General features: G+C 37.0%; 1 protein-coding gene across 3 annotated transcripts in view; it reads left to right on the forward strand.

The window, feature by feature from the left end:
- The first annotated feature begins 1858 nt into the window (after positions 1-1858).
- Positions 1859-23608, forward strand: part of TENM1 (teneurin transmembrane protein 1) — a 235949-nt gene continuing 214199 nt past the window's right edge. For all 3 annotated transcript variants that reach the window (XM_034063828.1, XM_005148358.2, XM_013128841.2), the window contains exon 1: positions 1859-2075. In XM_034063828.1, the coding sequence (XP_033919719.1) occupies positions 1859-2075 (217 nt within the window). The remainder of the gene's footprint in view (positions 2076-23608) is intronic.

The raw sequence follows: 23608 nt of genomic DNA on the forward strand, positions 1-23608 counted from the left end.
TCCTCTGGCTTTTGTAGCATCATTTCCATTTGTTCTGTCAGGCAGGATATATAGGAAAGCTTTTTCCTGTCAGTAACCATTTCTACAGAGTCATTGGGTAATCTTTTAAGCCAGCCGCCTGCTTGTAAGTCACAGCACCTTTGTGTTCTTCTATCGCAGATCAGACTATTAAAGCAACTCATCAAATAAGTACTGAACTTCTTAGGCAATAATAGGCAGTGTTGGCAAATAACAGTAAATTATTTAGGCAAATTGCTTTTGAGAACAAATAGTGCTTATTAATAACTTGTCTGCAGAGGCATCTTAATGCCAACTTGATACAGTGCAATCAAGCCAGAGCACAAAAATTTGTCTTCATTGCTGAAACCCCACAACACACTTGTCAGCAGCCTTGGTCTCTGCCAGACTGGTAGCTCCCTGGTTTATCTTTTTAGTTCTCTTTCTCTTGAAGAGGTTTTTATTGACCCGGCTGCTTTCAAGCCCACTTTCTTGAGTATGAGATGTGAACTGCATTTCATTTTTGGTTCTGTGGTTTGTTTCTTTGGTTTGGTTGGTTGAATTTTAATTCTAGAGTTCTTTATCCTGGTGTTAGTTGTTTCTGAGAGGTATTCCATCTCAGGTTAAATGACTGGATGAAACTCCCTGACTTTCTGGGTTTCAGGAAGCTCTTTTTCCAGAGAGTGTCCTGAACTGTGGGGAAGGTGTGCATTCCATGGTGTTAACCTCTACTGGAAGGTGGTCCATTCAAAAGCATTGGGAGGACACATAAGCATGAGATGAAGTTGTACAGTGCTGGAGCACTATGACAGCTGCCATCAGTTGTTTCTCAGAAATTCAGACAATTTCAGAAGCTCAGCTCATCTCTATAGCCCTCTAACAAAAAGTGCTTTTTATGTTTTTTTTATGCTTATCCTTTATATGGTTTCACTTTTTCTGTGAGAAAGTGCATTCTAAGGTTTGTATTTTGCACCCACAGCTGGCAGTGCGTAGAGTTAAAAGTCCTCGTTGCAGACTGGAAATGGGCTGTTACCAAACTGGGTATTAGACTGACTTACCTCTGCTGCTGACCTTAAAATCATTAAACAGCTATGATCAATTACTTTTTAATTAAGCAAAATCTCTTTTATTCAGTGGGCTTGGTCTTCTAGCAATAATGTTTACAGCCGCCTTTATTGTTACATTTCCTTTTCTAGGTTAATAATATCTATTAATCATTAGGAAAAAAAAACCCAAACCAAACAAAAAACAATCAACACAAAAACCCCAAATCCACCCCAAACTTATTTTAACAAAGCTCCTTGTTTCTGAACTATGCTTCTGTAAAAGGTGTGCCATAGCCCCTGTTAATCCATTGCAGACTTAGCCTTAAAATTAATGATGGAAACAGCTTAATGAAGGGTACAGGACAAGAGCTGAGACAGGAGATACAAAGAAAAAAGGGGGTTGTAGTGCAAGGTGGAAGCTTCTTCTTGTTGAAATGTCCATACAATCTATATAAGGATTTGTAATATATTTTATGCATAAAGTACAATTATTGCTTGGTCTAATAGGCTAGCGCTTAAGAGCTGTTGTTTGGTTTGTTTTGTCATGGGTTTATTTCTGTCTTCAAGTTGCTGGTTTTTTAATTCTATCTTTAGAAAGTAAGACAGTAAAATAAGACATGTTCAGATTCTTTCTTGGATTATAGTGACATTAATATAATTTAATTAGTTTATATCAACTAAAAATAAAATTGGGCCTTTGTGAGCTAAACTTATAAATAATATCTGAAATTGTTCATTGTTTTTATTTTCCAGGACTATTTCCTTAAGGAGTTCCAGTTGCTTGTTTTCATGACTTTGAGCCTATTTGATCAGAGATGGAGCAGATGGACTGCAAACCCTACCAGCCACTGTCAAAAGTGAAACATGAAGTGGATCTAACTTACACAAGTTCTTCAGATGAAAGTGAAGATGGGGGAAAGCAAAGGCAATCTTATGACTCAAGAGAAACTCTGAATGAATATAGCCAAGAGCTAAGACTTAATTATAACAGTCATAGCAGAAAAAGAAAAAACATTGACCAGTCCACACAAGGTAAATTATTTATTTTGTCTACTAGCTATGGTTATTACTTTCTGATTACTTATTATGAAACAATATCATGTTGTCAGCAGACAAGCGAGCATTTTGTTTTCAAGGGCTGCAATATTAACCTATTTTCACCTATTTTTAACTATATTGTAACATCAAAAATTTAGGAATTATTTTTTGAAGTAAATTTGCTTTTCTAGCAGGATGGACTGAATGGTGTTCTGGAGACCATCACATGATAGCTATAGAATCATGTGGAACGGTTAGGGTTGAAAAGAACCTTAATATCATCTATTTCCAGCCCCTCTGCCATGGGCAGAGTAGCTGCTCTTCCTATTAATGCTGACTGATGAATTATTTACTACCTTTGCATAAATTGTGTAAAATCAACACTGAGATTGTAGGCTGTCTTTGCATGTCCTTGCAAAGCCTTTGAATGAATTCAAACACAGCAATTCTCTTTAACAAAATTTCCAATCACATAAATAACCAAGTCATTTAGAAACTGCAGATAATGTGTGTTGTAAGAAAAAAGACAACTATTAGGTTTCTTTTTTAGCCTTTTGCCTGGTAAAGACAGGCATAGTACAAATAATGTAGAGCTTATGGTGGTTGAGTTAGAGTTAAGGAAAGCTACTGTTTCATTAAGAGATAAAAGCTAAAGACTGAGACTAAAGAAATGGAAAGAAATGAGCATATTTTTCTGCAGCATTGACTGATAATGCTGCTGTTAGTGGAAACCCACGTGCTGCATTTAACACACTTTGTACAGACAAGTGGTTTATCTATTGTCTTTTATCTCTGTCGCAAATTTGGTAAGGATGGTGGGGCAGGGAGAATATTTTTAGGCATCAGAATGTGTGTTAAAAGCAGCAAGAGTCCTGTCCCCATAAAGGCAACAGCAACAGGGTTCCAGGGGAGTCATTCCCTGCTCTTCAAGGAAGAGATTAAATTGATCCATTACAATGTGGCCAGTACTTCTCAGCTAAAAATGTTGGTATTTATTAAAAAACAAACAAAGCACACATAAAAGAAACAAATCCCAACTCCCTTCTCTCCCCCCCCATAGCATCACAGTCCCTCACCGCTCACTCAGAAAAACCTCCAATTTCCTGAATACTAAATTTATTTTTTTTAACAAGAAAATAAAAAGTGGGCTTTTGAAGGGAGAAAATTTGTCTTTTCTGTGATGTGTAAATTAATGCAAAAATTAGATCTTACAGCTTTTTTTTTTCTTTGTTTTACTGTAGATATTCTGACTCAGGTAACTTTCGTAATACTGGTGTTGTCTGAAAGCACCTATATTTCATGGGAGGCATAATAGCTAGCTGCCAGAGACAGCCTCAGTCCATATACATATATTCCCTCCAGAGGGTTACAAAACTGCAGTATTAGGAAAGAAAAAGTCATGAATACAGATTTCAACAAAGTGTTGTATAGACAACTCGACTGACATGTTTGATTCTATATAAATGACTTGATCTTGAACTATGCTATGAGAGTTTGGTTAACTAAGATATGACTATTTTGTTGTAACTGGAGATGATGTAAATCTATTTGTAGATCTACTTAAAGCAGCTACCTCATTAGTGTTAGCTGTGACTATAAAAGCATAGCCTCCGTGTTGCCCTCAGTGGCTGAAGAGCTCCCTGTTTGCAAAACTTTGCTGCTCTTGGTATTCACGTTAGCTATAGCATCACTAGCTTGGACACGTATGAAAGGGTAGCACTCACTTTATTGTAGGCACGAAAAGCCAGCTTGCGTGTCATATGTTAAATTTATCCTTTCAGAACAGTACTTCTGAAAGAAATCACATTATTGATTTTGGACAAATGGTCAAATTAGTCTGCATTTCTGCAAGAAGTTGTCAGGTATGAAGTTAATGCACTTACTCAGGGCTGGCCTGTTAGGAATGAGATTTATGCTTGTGCAGACCAAGTATTTTACACTCATGCAGTAAGATGATTTTTTGGCAATATATGGCCCAAGATTTTTCCATTGGAATTATTTTTTATGAGGTACTGTATGAACTTGCAGATCTGCTGTTTTACAAGCATTGGTGTTTTTCTTCATGTACTGCTGCAGAGTGCAGTATGAAGCTTGATGTCTATGCTCAAAGAAAATCACTTACGCCTCTAAAGTAGTTTGTCAATATGCAGGGCAGCACTTAAATGCTTCCTCACCTCTGGGCACCTTCTTTCCTGAATTGGCTAGGTCAGTATGTTACTTTTTAATATATACTGCTTTCTTTATTGTGTTATTGAGCACAGAAGTGGTTTTAGAAGCATATACTTGTGTACTGGTTTGTAAGGATGGAGTTGAACTTTGCTTGTACTAGAAATCACAGTCTTCTGTGACAAATGCAGTTTTGTATAACTGAGTTGGTAAATGCACTTCTATATAGATCTCTTTGGCTTGTTGGGATTTTAACCCTATACCTTTCTAGTGGTTTAGATCATACAGTTTTCCTCTGCTAAATATTGAACCTAAATATTTGGCCTGACAAGCAACACAGTTTTGAAATATAAACCTGGTTGTGCTCAAAATTGAAGAGCAGAAGAGAGTCTGTAAATCGGAGTGTAACGTTTCAGAGTTCACCCAGAGTCGGATTTGATTACAGTTCTAGTCTGTTATTCCCAAAAAGAAGACCAGGTTCATGGTATGGGGCCTGTGAGCTGGAAAGTTTGTGGTGATTCTTGGTAGTTGCTCAATCAATACCAGAAAAAAAAGAACAAAAGTTCAGTTTTGGGCTCTAAATCTGGCACGAATCCATAAGACTATAGATGGAATTTGTTTCAAATCAGTTTGTGTCTAAAATTCCTCATTGGAATCTTTAACAAGTTTTTCTCATGTTTGACACATCTTTGGAATGTAAGAAAAACAAGGAAAAAAAAACCCCAGAAAATCAAAAATCCCATAGTGCCCTTTTGCAGAGAGTGAGAGTGCTGTACCATGCTGTTGCTTAAGACTATTGCATTAGCAAAATCCACACATTAAGAGTAAAGGGGCATCCATGGTTGTATCTTCGGATAGTGACATTTTTCTCAAGCTACAACTGAAATAGTACCCAGTGCTTAAAGTGTGATGAATTAATGGGTTGCACAGGGAGGATAAAATCTATGAACTTCGTCCATGAAAGGTGTGAGAATAGATGAGAAAACAGACACATAGTAACAGCCATGAATGAAGTGATAATACTGAAGAGTGAGATAGCAATCAAGCAAGCTCTAATGATGGAATGTGAGAAGACCATTTCAGAATAGAAAAAGATAGAGAAGCTTTTAACAGGAACAAGTTTAGGGGTATCTGTACCGATGTAGTTATTTTTGTGAAAAGAATCACAAATGTAGATGTTTATGGATACTGGAAGAATTTATATTGGCTACTTAGGGATGGTAGGTTATAAATTAGACTAGGCAGTCATCTGAATTTTATATATAGCTTCAAAGTAAATGTGATTTATTGGTTAAAGTACTGATATATCTTAGCAATTTCTGTGAAGTTTTTTGTTATGAGCAGCTTGACTATTTCATTGTTGCTGTCAATATTGGGCATTTATTTCTATGAGAAGTTTCAGTTGAAATCTGAGATTATGTAAAATCATTATGCGTGGGTATTTGTGTTTGCATATATAGACAGGCTGTATAAACCAGAAGTCTGCATGGCATGAACTCAATGGAAACATTTTCAGTTCTCCAGTATATCCTACAGAATTGACAAGCACTGTTAGTATTTTGCAAAACATGTTTTCTGTCAAAGTGAATTACACAAAATTTTGTTTTAAAGATTGAAAACAATACTCAAAGTTAGAATACTGAATTGCTTCAGTATTTTGAACGATTCCTGAAACTGTGTCTCAACTCTTAGAATGATTCTTTGGTTGATTTCATGCATCAGAGATAAAAATCTATTGGTTGAGCAATGGTTTCTAGGTGTTATTCTTAAGGTCCTCATGGAAAGCCCAGTGCAAGATAAATTGTGTCTCTGGAGTTACTTGCATCAGAAATTTGTAGTTATCTGACAATTCCAGATTGAACAAACAAAACACCAGAAACGGTTTCAAGCTGAGCTAAGTTTTATGGCCTAACAACTGCATAGAAGCAGATACAAAACTCTTCTGAGAGAGCGCCATTGGCTGCTGAAGAGTCAGTGCTAATTGCATAATGTGTCCATGTAAAATACATTTTCTTAGTCACTGGAATCTTCAGGCTTCTGAAGATATGTAAATCTGCAATCCTGTAAATCCTGGCAGGAAGATCTTATGAAGTAAATTCCTGGCAGACCCAATATCATATAGTTTGGGGATATTGGCAAACATAGTAAATTAATTCTTGGAAGAATTGTTAAACACAGTGGTCTGTACTAGAAAGAGATGGGGAAGAGTTGGCAGAAGCCGTCAGAAATGTTGCTCTTGCTAGGAAATTTATTGATGGACCTGGCAGGAAGGAAAAAGTTCTCATAGCTGTACCATACATAGATGGCACATCTAGCTTATTTATGACATGTTTACGTCTTTAGAACTGTTTCCTCCACAGTTTTCTCTATTTCCACTAAAGCAAATACGAAGGGAGCTGTAGTCTATGAATACTGGCAGTACAGAAAAGGTTTATGGCTTACATGTTAATTATAGATTTGTAGAAGACTCTAATTTAGAGGAATGAATTCCTGATAGGATAAGCATCTGGGATTGAGTTCATTGGCATGATAAAGTTTATTGATTGTTAACAATATGAGCGTATGGCGGTAAATTTCTGGTTAGACAAACGTGTATTTCCTGGCAAGGTAAATATATTGAACTGCATTAGGGCTAAGGCAAACTGGAGTTAATTCCTAGCAAGAGGATTCAATAGTGAATGTTTTCTAGCAATTGTGGGGGAAAAAATCAGCATTACTAGTTCTAGGAAATGATGGTTTAGTGCTTAAACAAAATTGACCTTTTCTGCTTTTTAGGCCAAAAAGTAAGGAAAATTCTTTTGTAGGACAAAAGCTGCAGATTGATAGCATATTAAATGTTTTGTAGTCATCTAAAATTATCTTCATGAGCAGTAGGTAGATCCAGCTAAATGTTCACAATCTTCTTGGATGAAGTCGATTGGCTTCGTGAAGAGACCTGGGTCACAATGGGCAAATGCTGTGCTTTTCAGCCTAAGGCCACTGCTGCTTCAGCTTTGATTTCTTTTAGCTTACTGCTGTTGCCATCAGTTCTGCTTTCTGCCCTCTTACATTCTGGCAATGGTTACATAGGGTACATAGGCAGTATACATAGGCATACATAGGCAGTATAAATGTTTCAGTGCTGTATATCACTTTCCCTAGGAAGGGAAAAACTGTATGTTGCGTGCAAAACTTGGTGGCCTGTTTTGCTGTGCTTTAAAATGCAGCAAATTTAAACTTGCCAAGAAGGAAGATTCAAACACATGTTAACTCTGGACATCATATGACCAGTCAGAACCAATTTTATTTACCACCACAGACAGAAATATAAGGCGTGCTGACAAGCACTGGTAGGAAATTGTCCTGTCAGGAAAATGTCACAGTGGTTTTTTGTCATCTGTGAAGTAGCAGAAGCTTTTACATAATATCCATATTCTCCTTTGATTTCAGAATGATGTAAATCCATCCAGGAAGCAAATCTGCTTTGTGTCTCTACCAGGACCATGGGGAGTTCAATTTGGGCTTTATATAGCATGTACATTTTGTTTCAATTTCTTTGTTTTTAGATGACCTGTAAAGGTAAATATGCCAATCTTTATTAGCTTCTCCCCTGAATCTCTTCTGTACAACACTAGGATAGTACTCAAATATCCCACAAGTTTGTAGTCTTGTGAGCCTTCCCAGAGGAAATTGATGCCAACAGAGTGGCTGTGATCTTTTATCCTTTTAATAGAGATTTGGAGCACTTAACAGGGTGAATTTATGACTTTGTGCTTTTAAACTTCCACAGAGTAGTTAATGGAGAAATTTTATCAGGGGGTGTCCCCAGATTCTTGTTGATGTTGAGAAAATAGAGCTCAAGTACCATCAATCACCAAGTTAGCACTGACAGAATAGAACAGTTCAGTATAGTAGCTCTGCCTGCTGGTTGCATATTTTGGAGCCTTTGCTAGTAGTATTCATGTGTTAAAGGTTATCAAAATAAAGAGTATTATAATGGCTATTTATTGATATGTAAACAGGACATGGTGAAATGCAGTTGTTTATTTTAGCAGCTGAAGGGCAGATCATCAGTTTGGAAAAGGACAAGAAAAAGATGTAAAAATGAAAGAAAATGTCTCTCTGAAAGGCCTAGTGCTCTGCAGGCTTTTGGAGATGTGGTGGGTTTGAACTCTGCAGCTGGGTAGTTACTTGTGTTGTTCCCAGTGTTTTCATTACAATGAGATTTATGGGTTAATGAAGGATGGGATATTTTTTAACATTTCAGCTACATAGTTTAGTAAGAGTTGTGGAAGATGACTGGAGCACTGTGGAATGAAGCATTCCTGAATTCTGGTAGAGAAAGGTAGAGACTGTTGATGCATTTTATATTATTAGATCTTTCTTTCTTTTTCCAGTGTCAGGCATAGAAATTGTAGACTTTTAATGTTGTCTACAGCATTATTTTGCTAATTTTAGAAAATCTGCCAAGAACTTAATTTAAGCATGTTTCGTACCTTGGAGCACTTTGGAGCAGGGATGTGATGTGTAATGAGTAAGTGCTGCCTGTGTAAGGACATGCAATATATCTCTCTTACTGGCTCATGAAAGGGACTCAGTTTTCAGTAGAGGGTGGTTTAAAGGTCCTTCAGCTTTTGGAGTTGTATCCTAGCAGAAGGAAATGATAGCTAATAAGCTCCATCTCCTGCTGCTGTATGTTACACCATCTGGTCTGAGTGTTTATGAGCTTCATGTTGTCCAAAAGAAATTTACATACGAGGCAGAGTAAAAGACTCCACACTCCTAAAGCTTAATGCATTGTCTCCTCCTGTATTCTTCTGCAGAAATAGGGATTCCTGGTGTGCTTTGTTTGGCTGGTTGTGTTCTAATCATGGTGATGTTACCGTATCTCAAAGAAAAAGGGTGAAATGAGCAGTTCCCTGGGGCTTGCTGGACTGCAGCCTTCTCCTCTATGTGGGGAGGATCTGCAGACTCTAAGGAAAGGAAAAGCTGCACTTAAGATTCTGATCCCCTTCAGATACTCTTTCTTGATTTGCCAAGTACTTGTAAGTTTCTGTCCTTGGAATAACTGGAGTGAGGAAGCTGTATGTTTGTGGCTTCATTTAAAACCTCACAGAGGGAATACTTTTTCTTCCCTTCATCAAATCAAAATACATGAGAAAACTGAATGTGCAAAGAGAATCTTTTTCGACAAGGCTGAAGTGGGTGCTCCCTTCCTAGATCACAACTCTGCTACTAAAGCTTGTAACCTGCTGTCACTGTTCCTGTAACACTGCTTCCAATCTTAGAATATCTGCCATCGTCTCAGTGAAAAAATGCCTTCGATGATCAAAACCAGTTTCATTCTCATAAGTAATTCTTTTGATTTGAAATGTGAATATCCAAGAGAGGGGAAAAGTGAGGAAAAAACCTACTGAGAAGTAAACTAAAGAAGGATCACAGTGAATTTGCAGTGCCCTAACAAATCTCATTTAAGGAATGAAAAAAGCATTCTCCAAATGTTACACAAGCTTAACAATCCACTTGTCAGTGTACAGATACAAATGACAATCCTAATTTCCATTCTCTTCTCTGAATCACCATTTTCTCATGGTGTAAAATGCCAGAAATCATAAAATTAAAAATCAGAAGGAGAGAGTAACCCAGGCAGTGTAACAGAACTGGAGATACAGCAATCCTGAGAGTAACCTGTGCCAAGTACTGATAAGGTATCTGCAGCAGAGGCTGAAACTTTGAGTTAATGCGTTTTGGGATTCTGTTTGTCAAAGCCTGAAATTCTATACATACAATGTTCTTGCTATATTAATAGAGCCTCTTCCTACAAACTTAAAAGTGCCTGAGAAGATTTGTCATAAGTTAAAAGCAAGATATAAACGAACATTAAGACAGAGTGACAAAGTATCATGGAGCATGGGAACCAGTGAATGGCTCTGCACTTGTCTTGAGAGCTGTATGAACATACTCTTACTGTGTCTTTTATGTCACTCTTTTTGAAACAAAGAAGAGCTGTCATATTTTCTGGACCTCAAAATCTGGTTTGCTTATCTTCATTTATAGAGCAGATGCTGAAACAAAATAACATTTCTTCCCGGGGATTCTCAATTATGTATCTGTCAGAAGATTTTGTACCTCTCAAAGTAAAGAACTGTCAGGAAGTAGCTCAGTGAGTTGATGACATTGCTGTGTATCTGGATAAGCAGCAGGGTGGGTGTATCCTAACACATTTAGAGCTTGAATTAGTATTTCTTTTTAGAATGAGACTGTAGAATGAGATTGTCATGGTTTAACCCCAGCTGGTAACTCATTCCCACAGTTGCTTGCCTCACCTGTTTTTCCTCCCTCCCCAGGCAGGATGAGGAGGAGAATCAAGAGTGTAAACCCCATGGGTTGAGAAAAAAGCATTTTAGTAACTAAAGTACAGTAAAATACTATAATTATGATGATTAGGGTGATAGCAATGATAAGGGAAATAACAAGGGAAGAGAATATAAAACTAAAAGTGGAAATGAAAATAAACAAGAGACAACAGTGATGCACAATGGAATTGCTAACCATCCGCATACTGATACCCAGCCAGACCCAAACAGTGGCTGGGTCCTTCTGGGTAACTCTCCCCATTTTATATACTGGGCATGACATGCTGTGGTATGGTTTGGGTCAAGTGTCCTCTGTCTGCTTCCTCTTGGCTTCTTGTGCCCCTGCTCCCTGGCAGAGCATGGGAGACTGAGAAGTTCTAGATTGGGGTAAGCACTACTGAGCAACAACTAAAACATCAGTGTGTTATCAGCATTGTTCTCAGTCTAAAGCCAAAACACAGCACTGCACCAGCTACTAGGAAGAAAGTTAACTCTATCCCATCCAAAACTAGGACTCTCAAATCCTTCTGAACCTATTTCTGTAGATATTTATAGGAAATAAATTGTGAATGTGGTTTTGAATCCAAGGGTCTCCTTTCAAAGCTTCAGTTTTAGTGGAAGCTGCTCAGAAATCAGTTTCCTGCTGACTGTCACTCATTGGGAATGCTTTGCAAGTGACTGAAGTACCTTTAGCTCAGATGGAAAAAACAGCATGGAAGGAATAAGGTAGTGTTTAACACCAGCAGACCAATCCTTTCACCACCACCACCTTCCCAAGCACCAGTTGCATAAGAAAACAGTGAATACTGAATGAGGTTGATATAGTCACTTCCAGCTGTTACCACTGGAAAAATAGTCCGAGGACCTACAGAAGTCACATATCAAAATATAAACAGTTGCTGTGAAAATCACCAAGAGATTATGAAGCCAGTGAATTCAAATTATAATAATAGCACGGTCATTAATGAGACATAAATATTAAGTTTTGTAAAATGGTAGTATCTGAAAAGGTAGATTCATTGTTGCCATGGACCTCATCAACGTAAAGTACTTAGCTTCACGCACCATTTTTGACCTGCCAAGAAAAATCCAATCATGTCACCATGCTTTGCTGTAGATAGAGAGCTGTAAAGGAAGCTGTTATTAGCTGAATGGAAGCAGCATCAGGTTATGCTGCCCATGGCCCCTGGAAGTGGGACAAGGCTGTCTTTGAGACTGAAGTGCTAAAAACAGCCTTCCTGCATACCTGGGAGTGAAGAAGAATCTGGACCTTCCTGCTATTAGCACTTCCTTAGTACAGAAGTGTAGTGTGAACTGTAGAGCTTTCCTAGGAAAGAAGCTAAAGAGGAGGTGTTGTATTTCATTATCCGGCCATTGTTTATATCACTTGACTAGTAAGGCATTTTTCTGGAACTAACATCATAAAAACCAAATAATAATGAAGAATGAATCAGTTTTAAAAACCTAAAGATGCTCATATTTCCCTTTATGTAGCTGATGTTTCTAAACATCACAAAGCCTGTATAATGTGATCATGTGAATGTGCCCCTGCTGCCCTTTGATCAAGCAGGCAATAGAAGTGGCCTGTTAGAATGGGGGAGTGTAATCAATCCTCATGCTTACAAAAATATTAAGTGTTTGCTATTAGGAAGTTACCACAGAAGGAAAAAAATTGTGTAATCTTAAAAACTGGGAAAAAAATCATTGCAGATTCATGAATGGTTCTCCAAAATTTCTGGTAATAAAGGTGATTTTAGTTAAGCTAACTGAGGTTAATCTAGTTTTATCTTTTTCTAAAAATTTATTTGAATTTTAGTTCTCCCACTGAATGGAGAATTCTTTATGTGCTGGATTTACCACACTCTTTCTTGCTAATTCATACATAATTTAAGATTATTTCCATTCAAACAAGTGAAGATGCCTTGGTCTGAAAGTGACCTAAGTGAGAGAATAAATGGCCCAATGTGCTTAAATTATGTGATTTATGAGAATGTTTTATTTAAGCTTTCTAATAGTTCACCAGTATTGATGGGTTTGGCTTTCTGGTACAACTGTACAGCTCGTATGGATAACAATATAAGCTGCAAACTATTTGCCAGAAATTCTAAAGGCTCCCTTGATTCTAAGTATTTTAATAGGATGAAAGTGGTTGGCATTAGAAGTACATAAAAAATTGAGCTCCTCTTTGTTTTAAATTACAGAGCAAAGATTGTTCACATAGGATTTTCTTAACAGTATAGTGTGTTAAAATGTATCCTAGAAGTAGATTTTGTTATATATTAAAGTTACAGAACTAGAAATGCAGCTAACGTAATGATCATTTATGGGTAGTCTAATTTCTTAATTTATTCAAATTATTAGTCTTTTTTTTCCCAAGTCTTCAGAATGGAAACTCAATTGTGCTTTCACTGGTTAACTGTTCAATTTTGTACTTCTGACATCATGCAAGAGGCTTGCGTGATTTGCTTCCATGGAATTATAGAATCAGCTAGGTTGGAAAAGACCTTTAAGGTCATCAATTTCAACCATTACCCAGGACTACCAATAAACCATGTCACTAAGAACCACATCTACACGGTTTGTGAACACTTCAGGGAGGGTGTCTCCACCATTGCCCTGGGCAGCCTGTTCCAATGCCTGAACATTCTCTCTATGAAGACATTGTTCCTTATACCCATTCTAAACCTCCCCTGCTGCAGCTTGAGGCCATTTCCTCTTGTCTATTGCTCCTTACTTGGGAGAGATCAACTCCCTCCTCATTCACAACCTCCTTTCAGGTAGCTGTAGAGAGTGATGAGGTCCCTCTGAGCCTTCTCTTCTCCAGACTAAACAATCCCAGTTCCTACCTAGTAATTAAAGAAATTAATTAAATAATTTTTATTTTAATAGTAGATATCAAAGGGTTGTATATTGCCCTACATAAAATTAGTTATTCTGTTGAGTGAGGAATTAGTTTCACAATATCTCAATGATATTTTCCTTTTGTTGTTTTTGTGAGAGTTTTCATATTCATTACTACGAATGTGTGTATAAATACAGAAGGGTATGCATGTAGTATTGACATTGTACAAGTTCTGCCTGCATTTATTTAAGGTGCAAGTCTTGTACCTACCCTGTTTAGTCCAGAAAAATGGCCAGAATTGTTTTCTGAGATTTCAGTGGAGATGCAGAATGTTAAACAAAGTGCAGAAATCTGAAGTTGTTTGCACATGCCTGTGACTTTGGACCAATTTGGGGTTTGTCTTTGCAATCAGAGTCAGTTACTAAGAGTTTAAATAGATATATATTTGAAATGCGGTCTTGTAGTTGCCCCTAGAGGTATTCTCCTGTGCTGCTTGGAAAACGTGTTAGTAATTTCCTCTTGCTGCGTTTTTCCCCCCTCATTCCATCTTTGGGGATGGATTGCAACATTCATTTGGCTTTCTGGAAGGAAATACAGAATTTGTGAAGATAAGAGTGTGGTATGAAAAAATCCCTGTATTTCAGGTGAGAAAGGAAAAAAGGGAATTATTTGCCTGTTCTTACTGGATAAATCTTCATTTATGTGAGCATATCTTGGATGACCATTTTGCAAGTTACCTATTGTAAAAATAATGATGACCATATGGTACCTATCTGCATGGCCAGCACTCCTGTTGTGACTGCCATCACAGAAAGTGTGCCTTTGTCCCTTTACTTGAGAATCTTTTATGTGAAGATAAAGGACAAAATTAATCTTATATTTCTGCTTATGGAAAAAACCATGAAAAACACAGGTCTGTTTTTAATGCTAATCAGGTCTAATTTTAATGCTGATTTTATATGCAGTCAGTCCTTCAGCTTCACTAGTCATACTACTGTAAATCAGAAAATAATCTGTCTTCAGCAGCAAAGTAGTACCTTACAGATTATGTATTGAAGCCTGTGTCTATATATAACCTTGAGTAGTATTTTATCAGAAGTGTATAATTAGTGGTTTTGGAAAGAAAATATTTGTAGCATTTATTTGTTTGGCTTGGTTCACACACAGATTCTTAGAGGATTTAATCGAACTGTTGATTCTAGGGATACAGTTCTTCCTGGTATCTGTGAGAATTCTGTTTATAGGTGTGACATGAGTTTAAGCTGATATTGTAGTAGTGATTACTTAATGTTTGCAATTAATTGTTAGCTATTGATCTGTAGAGTTTAGGTGTTCTGGAGAGAGGATGCTAATAGATTGCTTTTAGTCTATGCTTAGAACATAAAACTTTTCAGACAACTGCAAAAACAAACCTAGGTACTGAATTATTTGTCCATCTTTATGTCCTAGCTGCTGGATTTGACTTATGAAGATCTCATTGATGCATATTCCTAAAGTATCTCTTGTCTTCTCCCCCATTTTTACTACTTTGATGGTACTATCCAGTGTTAAAAGTCTGGCTTGCTTCCCAGGGATGGCACCAGGACAGGAGATCAGTGGTAGCTCTGATCAGCAGGCTGGATCACACCTGCCTTCCATATGACTCCAGAGCAGTCATCCAGATGGTGATGAACTGTGTGTACCTTTACCCTGCCTTTACCTTAAGATAGGTTTCAGTACTTTTACTCACTTAAATGGCAGTGGTTTGCAGCTAAGTGTTGCCGTACATGCTCCATGCTGTTCTGGAGCTAGAAGACAGAGGTAGTATTTCCTTTTCCCTTCATTGTCCTGTAGGTTTCCTCTCTGCATTTTCAAGTCTCTGTTACCCCCTGTAGCTGTTAAATTCCTTCCAAATAGTCCAGTCTGGTTTCTATATGTTGCTTTTCTGGAAAAACATTTGAGGACTTCCAGCTTGTAAACATTTTCTTCCAGTTTTGGGGTATTTTTCCAGTCTCATAACATCCATTAAAAAAAGAAGATAAGAAATAAAACTCAAGTTAAACTCTCCAAAGAAATTAGCAGAGGCAAGCAGCACCTTTTGAAATGGTTGCCCCTGAGTTTTTTTCTTACACTAACTAAGCAAGATATTCTCTGGCAAGAAAAGATTTTGGACTTACGGAGAAAAGGAAAGAGTGCCCTTAAGATACCTCAGTGCTAATTACTTCTTGCAGAAATACCATCAGTAACATATTTACTGGAGTAGGACTGAGGGTGACTTCAGGGATGTAAAAGCTATTTAGGTAATTTTTAGCTTTGTATTCAGAAACTAACAGTGGATGGGTCTGCCTACTGCAGACTGTTTCTCCAGTTCATGAATTCCTGGCACCCATCTGGGTGTCATACAGCTGCACAAGACCTCAGCACAAAGTGAGCTGTGTCTGCTTTGGCCAACTCCAGTGGAGTATTATTAAGCCTTGAATCCACCCATGTGATGATAATTGGCATCATGAAGCTTATGGTTCCTCATGCTTTAATAATGCTTCATCATCTGTGGTATCAGATTTGGGTCAAATAGCCATCACTAGGATTAGAAAACTCTTCTTTTATATAATATTGGTATTTCAAGATAAAGAAGAGAGGTACCTGACACACCTCTCTGTACTGTGTTAAAACCCACACCTGAAGGTACCAGCACAGTGGACATAAACAAGGTGATGATTTGCCGTAATTTGGTGCTCCAGTTTAAATATCTTCTGTGATCAATTGAGTGTTCAGACATTATATTTCAGTATTTTCAAGTTTTTCTCAAGGGTTGTTACTAAAAGAAAGTAAGGGAGTTACTAAAAGAAATCTCAGTCCTTAAATTGGCTATGGTAATGGATTTATCTAGACTGTCAATTGAGTGGAATAATGTTGCTAGCAAGTATCTATATTTCAGTTTAATTTTATGGTCTTTTTAGAATTATAGAAGAATTATATGCATGAAATATATTTTAATGGCTAATAAGTCCTAAAAGAGAAAAAAGGAACATAAAGGTTATCTTTATTTTGTGTAGATATTATTAAAATGGTTATAAGCGCTGAATAAAAATAGGTGCAATAACAGCAGTAAGAGATCAGTCAGGGTTTGGTTAAAGTTCAGCAGCAGATTTTTTAAAGGTGAGGTATTTACTGACTTGGTGTCTTCTGCAACATTCAACACAATTTTACAGTATTTGTGTTATTATTTTGCAAAAACTAGCCTCAAAACATGCTTAAAAGCCTGCCTGGAGTCATTTCAGCCAACTAGTCTAATCAAAAGACAATCGTATTAAACAGGAAAATGCTGACTTGTGAAATTTGCTGGCCAGTATCTCTAAGTTTTCCAGTAGCAATGCATAAACAAGCTGTTTGTCATTCAGTGTTTTCTCTCCCGTTGTCCATCCATTCTTTCCTGGCTCTTTATACATTCCTCATTCTGAACTGAAACAAACCAGGGAGATGTGGGAAGGAGACTGCAATGAGAGATGTACATACTCTTCTGAATGCATGTGTTGTGGACAGGACGATTTAAATGAGTACTTTTTATTAGCCTGGTGAAAGTGGTTCTTCTGTGTTCACTTTCTTCAGTGCTATATGGCAGCTCACTGTTCATTCTTCTTGGCTTTGTGAATCATCCTCACATTCAAACCCACTGAGTCCAAGCCCTTGCTTTTCTCCTTCCCCCTTTACTGGGCCGTCTATCGTTAGAAAACGTCTGCTCCTAATTCAGTGATCAGGTCTTTGTGTGCTTACTGAAATAGCAATCAGACTGGTTTATAAGAGTTCAGTCTGATTAGTTGAGTCAGAGAGGATCTTGCTATGCTTTTGAAGAGACGTGATTTAAACACCTGCAAACAAATGTGGAGGGTTTTTTTTACTCATAACCATTTCTGGATGTGCTGTGTGCATCCTTTGCCAGTTCTCCTGATCAGCTGTGCTGTTTATTTCCCATTTGCTCTGTCACTGCTGTGTCTAATATTGGACACAGTACGAGATGGTGCAGCTCAGGAAATGGTGAAGCAGCTGGTAGGGAAATGAGACAGTACCAAATGGTGGATAATGTGTAAAAAGGAAAATCCACATGTGTCTTGTACTCTGTGGGGGAACTGTTTCTTGTGAAGGCTCTGAACTCAGCAGGTTTGCATGGAATTTAAGAGGACAGAAAAGTGGAAAAGAGCTATAAGGTCTGTTCAAAACATAAAACTGTCTGCTAGAGGAAACATTTGTATAAAAGAATGTTTAATCATTTCCTTTAATCTAAAAACAGTTCTTCACCTAACTGCTATTACCTTGTAGTTTTATATGTGTTTACATATTTCTTTTTTTTCCCATGTAAAGTAGCTAACACTGACAGGAGGATAACAGGCACTAAATTCTGTACACTATCTAATCTCTTAGACTGCAGATTTTGTCACAAAGGGAATTTGTTCTATGTGTTAAATCAGGATTGTGAAGTTACATGTAGTTACATATAGTTACGTGAGTACACATGTGAACTGTGCTTTTCAGTATATGAAATAGTTGCTGCTACAGTCCTTCCAGAACATCTAAAAGTAGAGCTAAAGTGTGTTTTTATAGAATTAAAGAAAACAAATCAAATAAGGCACTTAATGTTCCTTTAGCACTCTTGTTCTTCGGCCCCCAGCATAATTTGGAGTGACTCAAGTCCTAGTCGAAATCCAGGTGCAGGATAGGGCCCTCTTTTTCCTGTCAAAGCTCCTGTCTCTATGGTGTGTGTTGAAGCACATGAAGGTTATCTAAAACAAAGGTATATTTCTTTTTTTCCTGGTTAGCTGTGGCATTAATGTTTGAATTGATGTCTGTACAGAGACCCTTAGTAGTATATATATATATATATATATAAATGTCTCTGAACATGGTTTAATACACATTTTTGCTTGACTCTGGTATTTCTCTGGAGTCTGTTTTGAGTGCTTTCTCTCATCTGTGTCCCTTTTCTGATCATGGCTTAATTACATTTTAAGTGCCTTCTGTGTTACTGTCTCCACCACCTCAATTAGTTCACCTCCAGCTGTGTGAATTTTTTAATAAGGAGGCATAAAGTATTTCCAGCAATACAGAGTGTGAGTTTTGCTTATCTGCCTATGGCAAGCTTTCCTTCAGGGCATGGATGAGTGTACAGGGCCACTGTAAGCTAATCTGTTAGTGCCCTTTTGGTTTGATTTAGAGTGTGCTCATCTGCTGTGGAGGCTCATAAGTTTGACTCTTCCCAAGCATCATTGATCAAGCAGCTTCTCAGAACCAAGAGTTATGGTGAGCTCACTGGCTTTCTGTTGCCCATTGCTGCAGAATACAAGGTGTGTTAGCTAGGAAGGAGCTACCAGTCTTCTGTTCCACAGTCTATTCATATATTTTATATTCCACAAATAATACATCTCAAAGGGAGATGCTGGAAAAATTTAAAAGCTATTTTTACGGAGAATGCTAATACTGTGAGTAATTTCACCTGTGTTTTTTATTCTGTTAAGTTCCAAACAAATGATTTCCTTTTATGGTTTCCCTTTTCAGGATTTGTCTAACGAAGCTGTTAAAAACTTTTAGCTCTGGTTAGGTATTCAGCCTCCCAACCATCTTTATACACATTAGCAACAGAAATATATCCATTCATTTGATGATGAAGGAGATTTGGTTTCATTTGTGGATAGTCAACATTACTTGTGATTTGCATTAGAAAGAGCAGGTGCCTGCCTGCTAATTTTCAAAGGCAAGCAATCACATTGTAATGCTTACCAGTCATGACTTGTTATTTCCCAGGTATCAATTATATATTGCTGTGTCTGTGTGAAGGACAAAAATGCTATGTAGTTAAATCACAGGCTGGAGTTTTCAAAGTCAATGACTAGAATAGCTGCTAAAATGAGTATTATATACCTAAATAAGCCACTTAAATATTAAGTATTTTAAAACAATTAGAATTCACTTTAAGAAAAGGCAAGGAAATCAAAGAGGTCTAGAGCAGCAAAAGAAGTGTTCCTACCTACATAAAAATATGTGAGTTATTTCTTTGTGCAGTGGCTGTGTTCCCCAAATTTGGATAACATTTGGTGCTCACAGCACTCGTTTGAACTTCATGAAAATGTACAGAGGTTTTGATTTGGTGTCCTTTACAGTTCTTCTCATAATTAGTTCCATTTGGTGCAGCACAGAAAAAGTGGTGGTACTTCCCTCTTGGAGTTGTACATCAAATCTTAAGATAGAAAATTTTGTAGACACCATATTATATGCTTAGGAACTTTATCATGTTGATATAAATGTCTCAAATTTTCATCTTTCCTTGGTATCAATAATGTACATTTTAGGGTAAAATGTATTTTAACAACTGGCTGTTTGATTTTAATAGTAATGGTGCTGTGTGCTACTGATAGTTATCACAGTGTGTTTTCTGGGGATGTCACCTGAAATGACTCCGCTGCTTTCAGCTGAGTTACTTTGACACATCTTGATGGTATAAAACCATGACCCATTTTGTAGTTGCTGAAATAGAATGCAATAATCTTTATATCATTATTTATAGAAATATAATGTAGAATAAATAATATCTGAAGATATTAGAAAATTGAATAAAGGTCTTGGAAGGAAACAGTTGAAAATCAGTGACTGTGATTGCATGTATCAAAAATAAGACACACAAAACCAATTATTTCCATTAAATTGTTTTAATATTAAACTGCAGTAAGAGCTGACCTTTAAGTTTGAACTGCTGTTATTGAAATCCCTTTGCTAAACTGAATACTTGAAGAAAGAAGGGAGCAGAAGTGGTCAGAGTTTTTTGAAGGCAGTTTAATCTTGCTTTTCCTAATAAGATGGAACATTTGATGACAAACCCCTCAAGAGTTTTTTTGGGTAGAGGGGCTATTTGACTGACAAGCTGTATCCCCAGTTGGCTAATCAAATGGAACAGATGTGCCAAGTTGTCTTTCATATGTTCTCATTGATGTCAGATTGGCAGCTAGATGTAATTGGATGTGAATGGAAGAGCTTGTGCACGTGCACATTCTTTCTCTCTTCCTTGTTCCACTATTAATCCAAAGGGTGTATTTGTTGGTCTAAGTGTTATTTAGCAGTTCAAGCTAAATTAACGTGCTGCTTCTATATTAGATGTTAATTTATTAAGATCATGGAAGGTCATGTCCATCACATGTAAACTTTTTAAAAAGCTGGAAAAAAGGGAAAAAGAAGTGGAAATACATGCACCTCTAATCCTAAACAGGGCAAAGGCAAACTGTTGAGCCCTCCTGAGTTCTAATAGGGAGCATCTTGTGGTCTCAATTGATTTTTCTTTAGTGGAAAAGGTGATTACATGCTAAAGAGCAATTTGGGAATTTATAGGAAAATTGAATATTTTAACAGTGAAAAACAATTAGTGTGTTAGATTTTCAAAATCATAGAAACAAGGCTGGATTTCCAGTTTTATTGTTGGGGTGTAACCCACTATGTCTTGAAAACCTCACTGAGGAGATGGTTCTAAAACGCATTGTGGTACCCTGTGATCCACAATAGCGGTCTTGCCAACAGGCTTTGCTCTGGAGAAGGACTGTGATACTCTTCATCAGGAGTAACTACCAGAGAAGCATCCCTGAGTTTAATTCAAGTTTGTAGGGATATTGGAATAATGCAAATGTAATTTCACTTTGAAGAATGTTAGTACACAGTTTACACTCTGTTTAATAATTATGTCAATCTTTCTTTAGTGCTGTAGAGGCTTTGAAACAAGTTAAAACCACACACAACCTTAACTTAGCCTGTTGAAAATTGTGCTAGGCTAAAGCTATCAGTACTCCGCTGTTTCTCACACTGTGGCTAATCTTGAGGAATAATATTTGTTCATATTAAACTCTTTCAACGAGAAAATGCTGTGGACGATTTGATTCATAGTTCTGCTTCCTTTGTGAAAGTTTTGTCTTGCTTCTCTTTTATAGATATATATATATATAAAATTGAAGAAAATCTATAGGTTAAGGCTGTGACTAGCTTTGATTTCAAAAAATTAATTACAAGACAAAAGGATCCATCATCTGTTTCCCTGAAGCCCCCAAATGACAAATCTTGTAACTGCAAAATTATTTCAGTACTAAGAAACCTTTAGATTCTTCAAAAAAAAGTGTAATGATTTGCTCTTAAAGTTTTTGGAAACGGAAAATCTTTTAACTTGGAAATTCTTTATTTCCCAATAGATTTTTTGCATATGGAGAATTAAACTGTAATTGAATGTATTGTAAGACAGGCTTTTTCAAAGTCTATTTCAACTGTAGCATTAGAAGAACTTCACAAATGTTATTGAGGTTCTTTCTCATCTTCGATAATTAGACAATTTTTTTTTACTCTTGTCTTTAATAGGGTAAAGTTAATGTGGTCATTATTTGACATTAAGTACATTTCCATTATCAGGAATTTAGGTTAAATGCTGACTCCTGGTATTTGCTATGATTTTATAACTCTAAAATTCATTAAAAGATACATATATATATATGGAAGTACCTGCAATAGAAATTTCTCTTTAATACAATCTTATGAATGAAAGTAGCTCACCTCAGAAAGCCACACTTTAGGAACAGGAAAGGCTATAGCTGGCAATACTTTAGATGTATTTAAACCTGAAGGCTTGAAATCCTAGTCAGTCTAATAATTACAGCATTGCTTCCTAAATTAAACTGAGGCCCACTGCACCCATATTGTAGCTCCAAAAGCCTTCTCTCTGGCATCTTGCTAGTTCCCCTGGAAAAGCAAAATCTCTAACATAAAAAATTTCCAGTAATCTGGAAAAAGATTATTCCACTTCTTTGGAGAAAGTTTGTCTGTATCCTCCCAGGATCGGGATGATTTCCATGCAGAATCTGTGAAGTTCATTTCCTTATTCATGTTGATTTTAATAACAATAAAGATAAAAATTAATAACTGAGAATTCTGGAGCAGTTTTAAAAATAGGTTCAGTCTGTTCCTGTCCTCTTTCTTTAAGCTTGAAGAATTATTGTGACGAAGGGACTAAGAAGGTATTTCCTGTGAGGCATGGGCTGGAACCTCATCCTCTGCTTCCTCTGGGGAAGGGCTTGAGGAATAAAGAGCTTCTTTTTCTCATACATTTCACAAGTCAAAGAGTTTCCTGCAAGTGCAGCCTAATCCCATAGCTGCCTGATTTGCAAATGTCATGAAATTCCTTAGTGTTATAGCAGACTCCGATTCCTCTTCTATTCCCCCATCATTTTCAGCTTTGCTAGCATCTCTGGTGGCAACTGGAGATTACTGGAAGAAAATAAACTACATAGATAAGGAAAAGTTGTAAACATGCAATATGATGCATGTAATAGACAACTGTAAAACCTCAAATGTTGTCTTTTATGTGCATATTTTTTGTGTGTAATAGGTATATAACTTATTGTAAATTAAAATATGTGCAACTGAGAATCTGTTTTGGGCTGTGGTAATAATTTAATTTGTGATAAACATGAAATTTCTGAAGCAAATTAATAGTCAGTATAATGTGCTTTTTGCAAATTAATTGATTTTTGGCCTCTTCCTCAATGATTTGAATATGAGTAGTTAGTGAAGTTTAATGTCTTTGAATTATATTGTCCTAGGAAAGATGTTTTCATGTTGGGAACATGCTACAAGTGAGAACTTTAACTAAGTAAAATAGGAATACACACAGACATTCACAGTTATCTAGTAGGTTGTGTTACACAAATGACTTTATGAAGTAGCTTAAGATCTCTGCCTGTTTAATTCTCAAATCCAGTGTACAGCCTGTAAACCATGGTCCTTAGGTGAGAAATGAGAAATTTCAAGGGCCATTGAACACACTGAATTTAGCAGAGTGCTCAATAGCCCTCAAAATTTCTCATTTAGGAGGGTGCATATGTATTGCTTCAAAAAAATGAATGTGAACTTCACTTTCCCCATTTGATTTACATTTCTTCCTCCCTTCTTGCCTCCCTTTCTCTCTCTCCAAGACTCATGCCATGAGTAGCTGGTCTGCCTTTCTTCTCATTTGGAAACACATTCAAGACACATGCTGATTAAACCATTGGTATAAGTTCAGAGTGTGCAACAATGTGCACAGGTTCACAGTGTAATGCTAGAAAATCCCAATCCCTACACCAGCCTCAAAACTGCGTGTTTGGTGTATTCTTCCCCTGTATTCCCATTACCACTCCTTCAGATACCAG

The sequence above is a fragment of the Melopsittacus undulatus genome, chromosome 6 (assembly GCF_012275295.1).
Source record: "Melopsittacus undulatus isolate bMelUnd1 chromosome 6, bMelUnd1.mat.Z, whole genome shotgun sequence".
Taxonomy (NCBI): domain Eukaryota; kingdom Metazoa; phylum Chordata; class Aves; order Psittaciformes; family Psittaculidae; genus Melopsittacus; species Melopsittacus undulatus.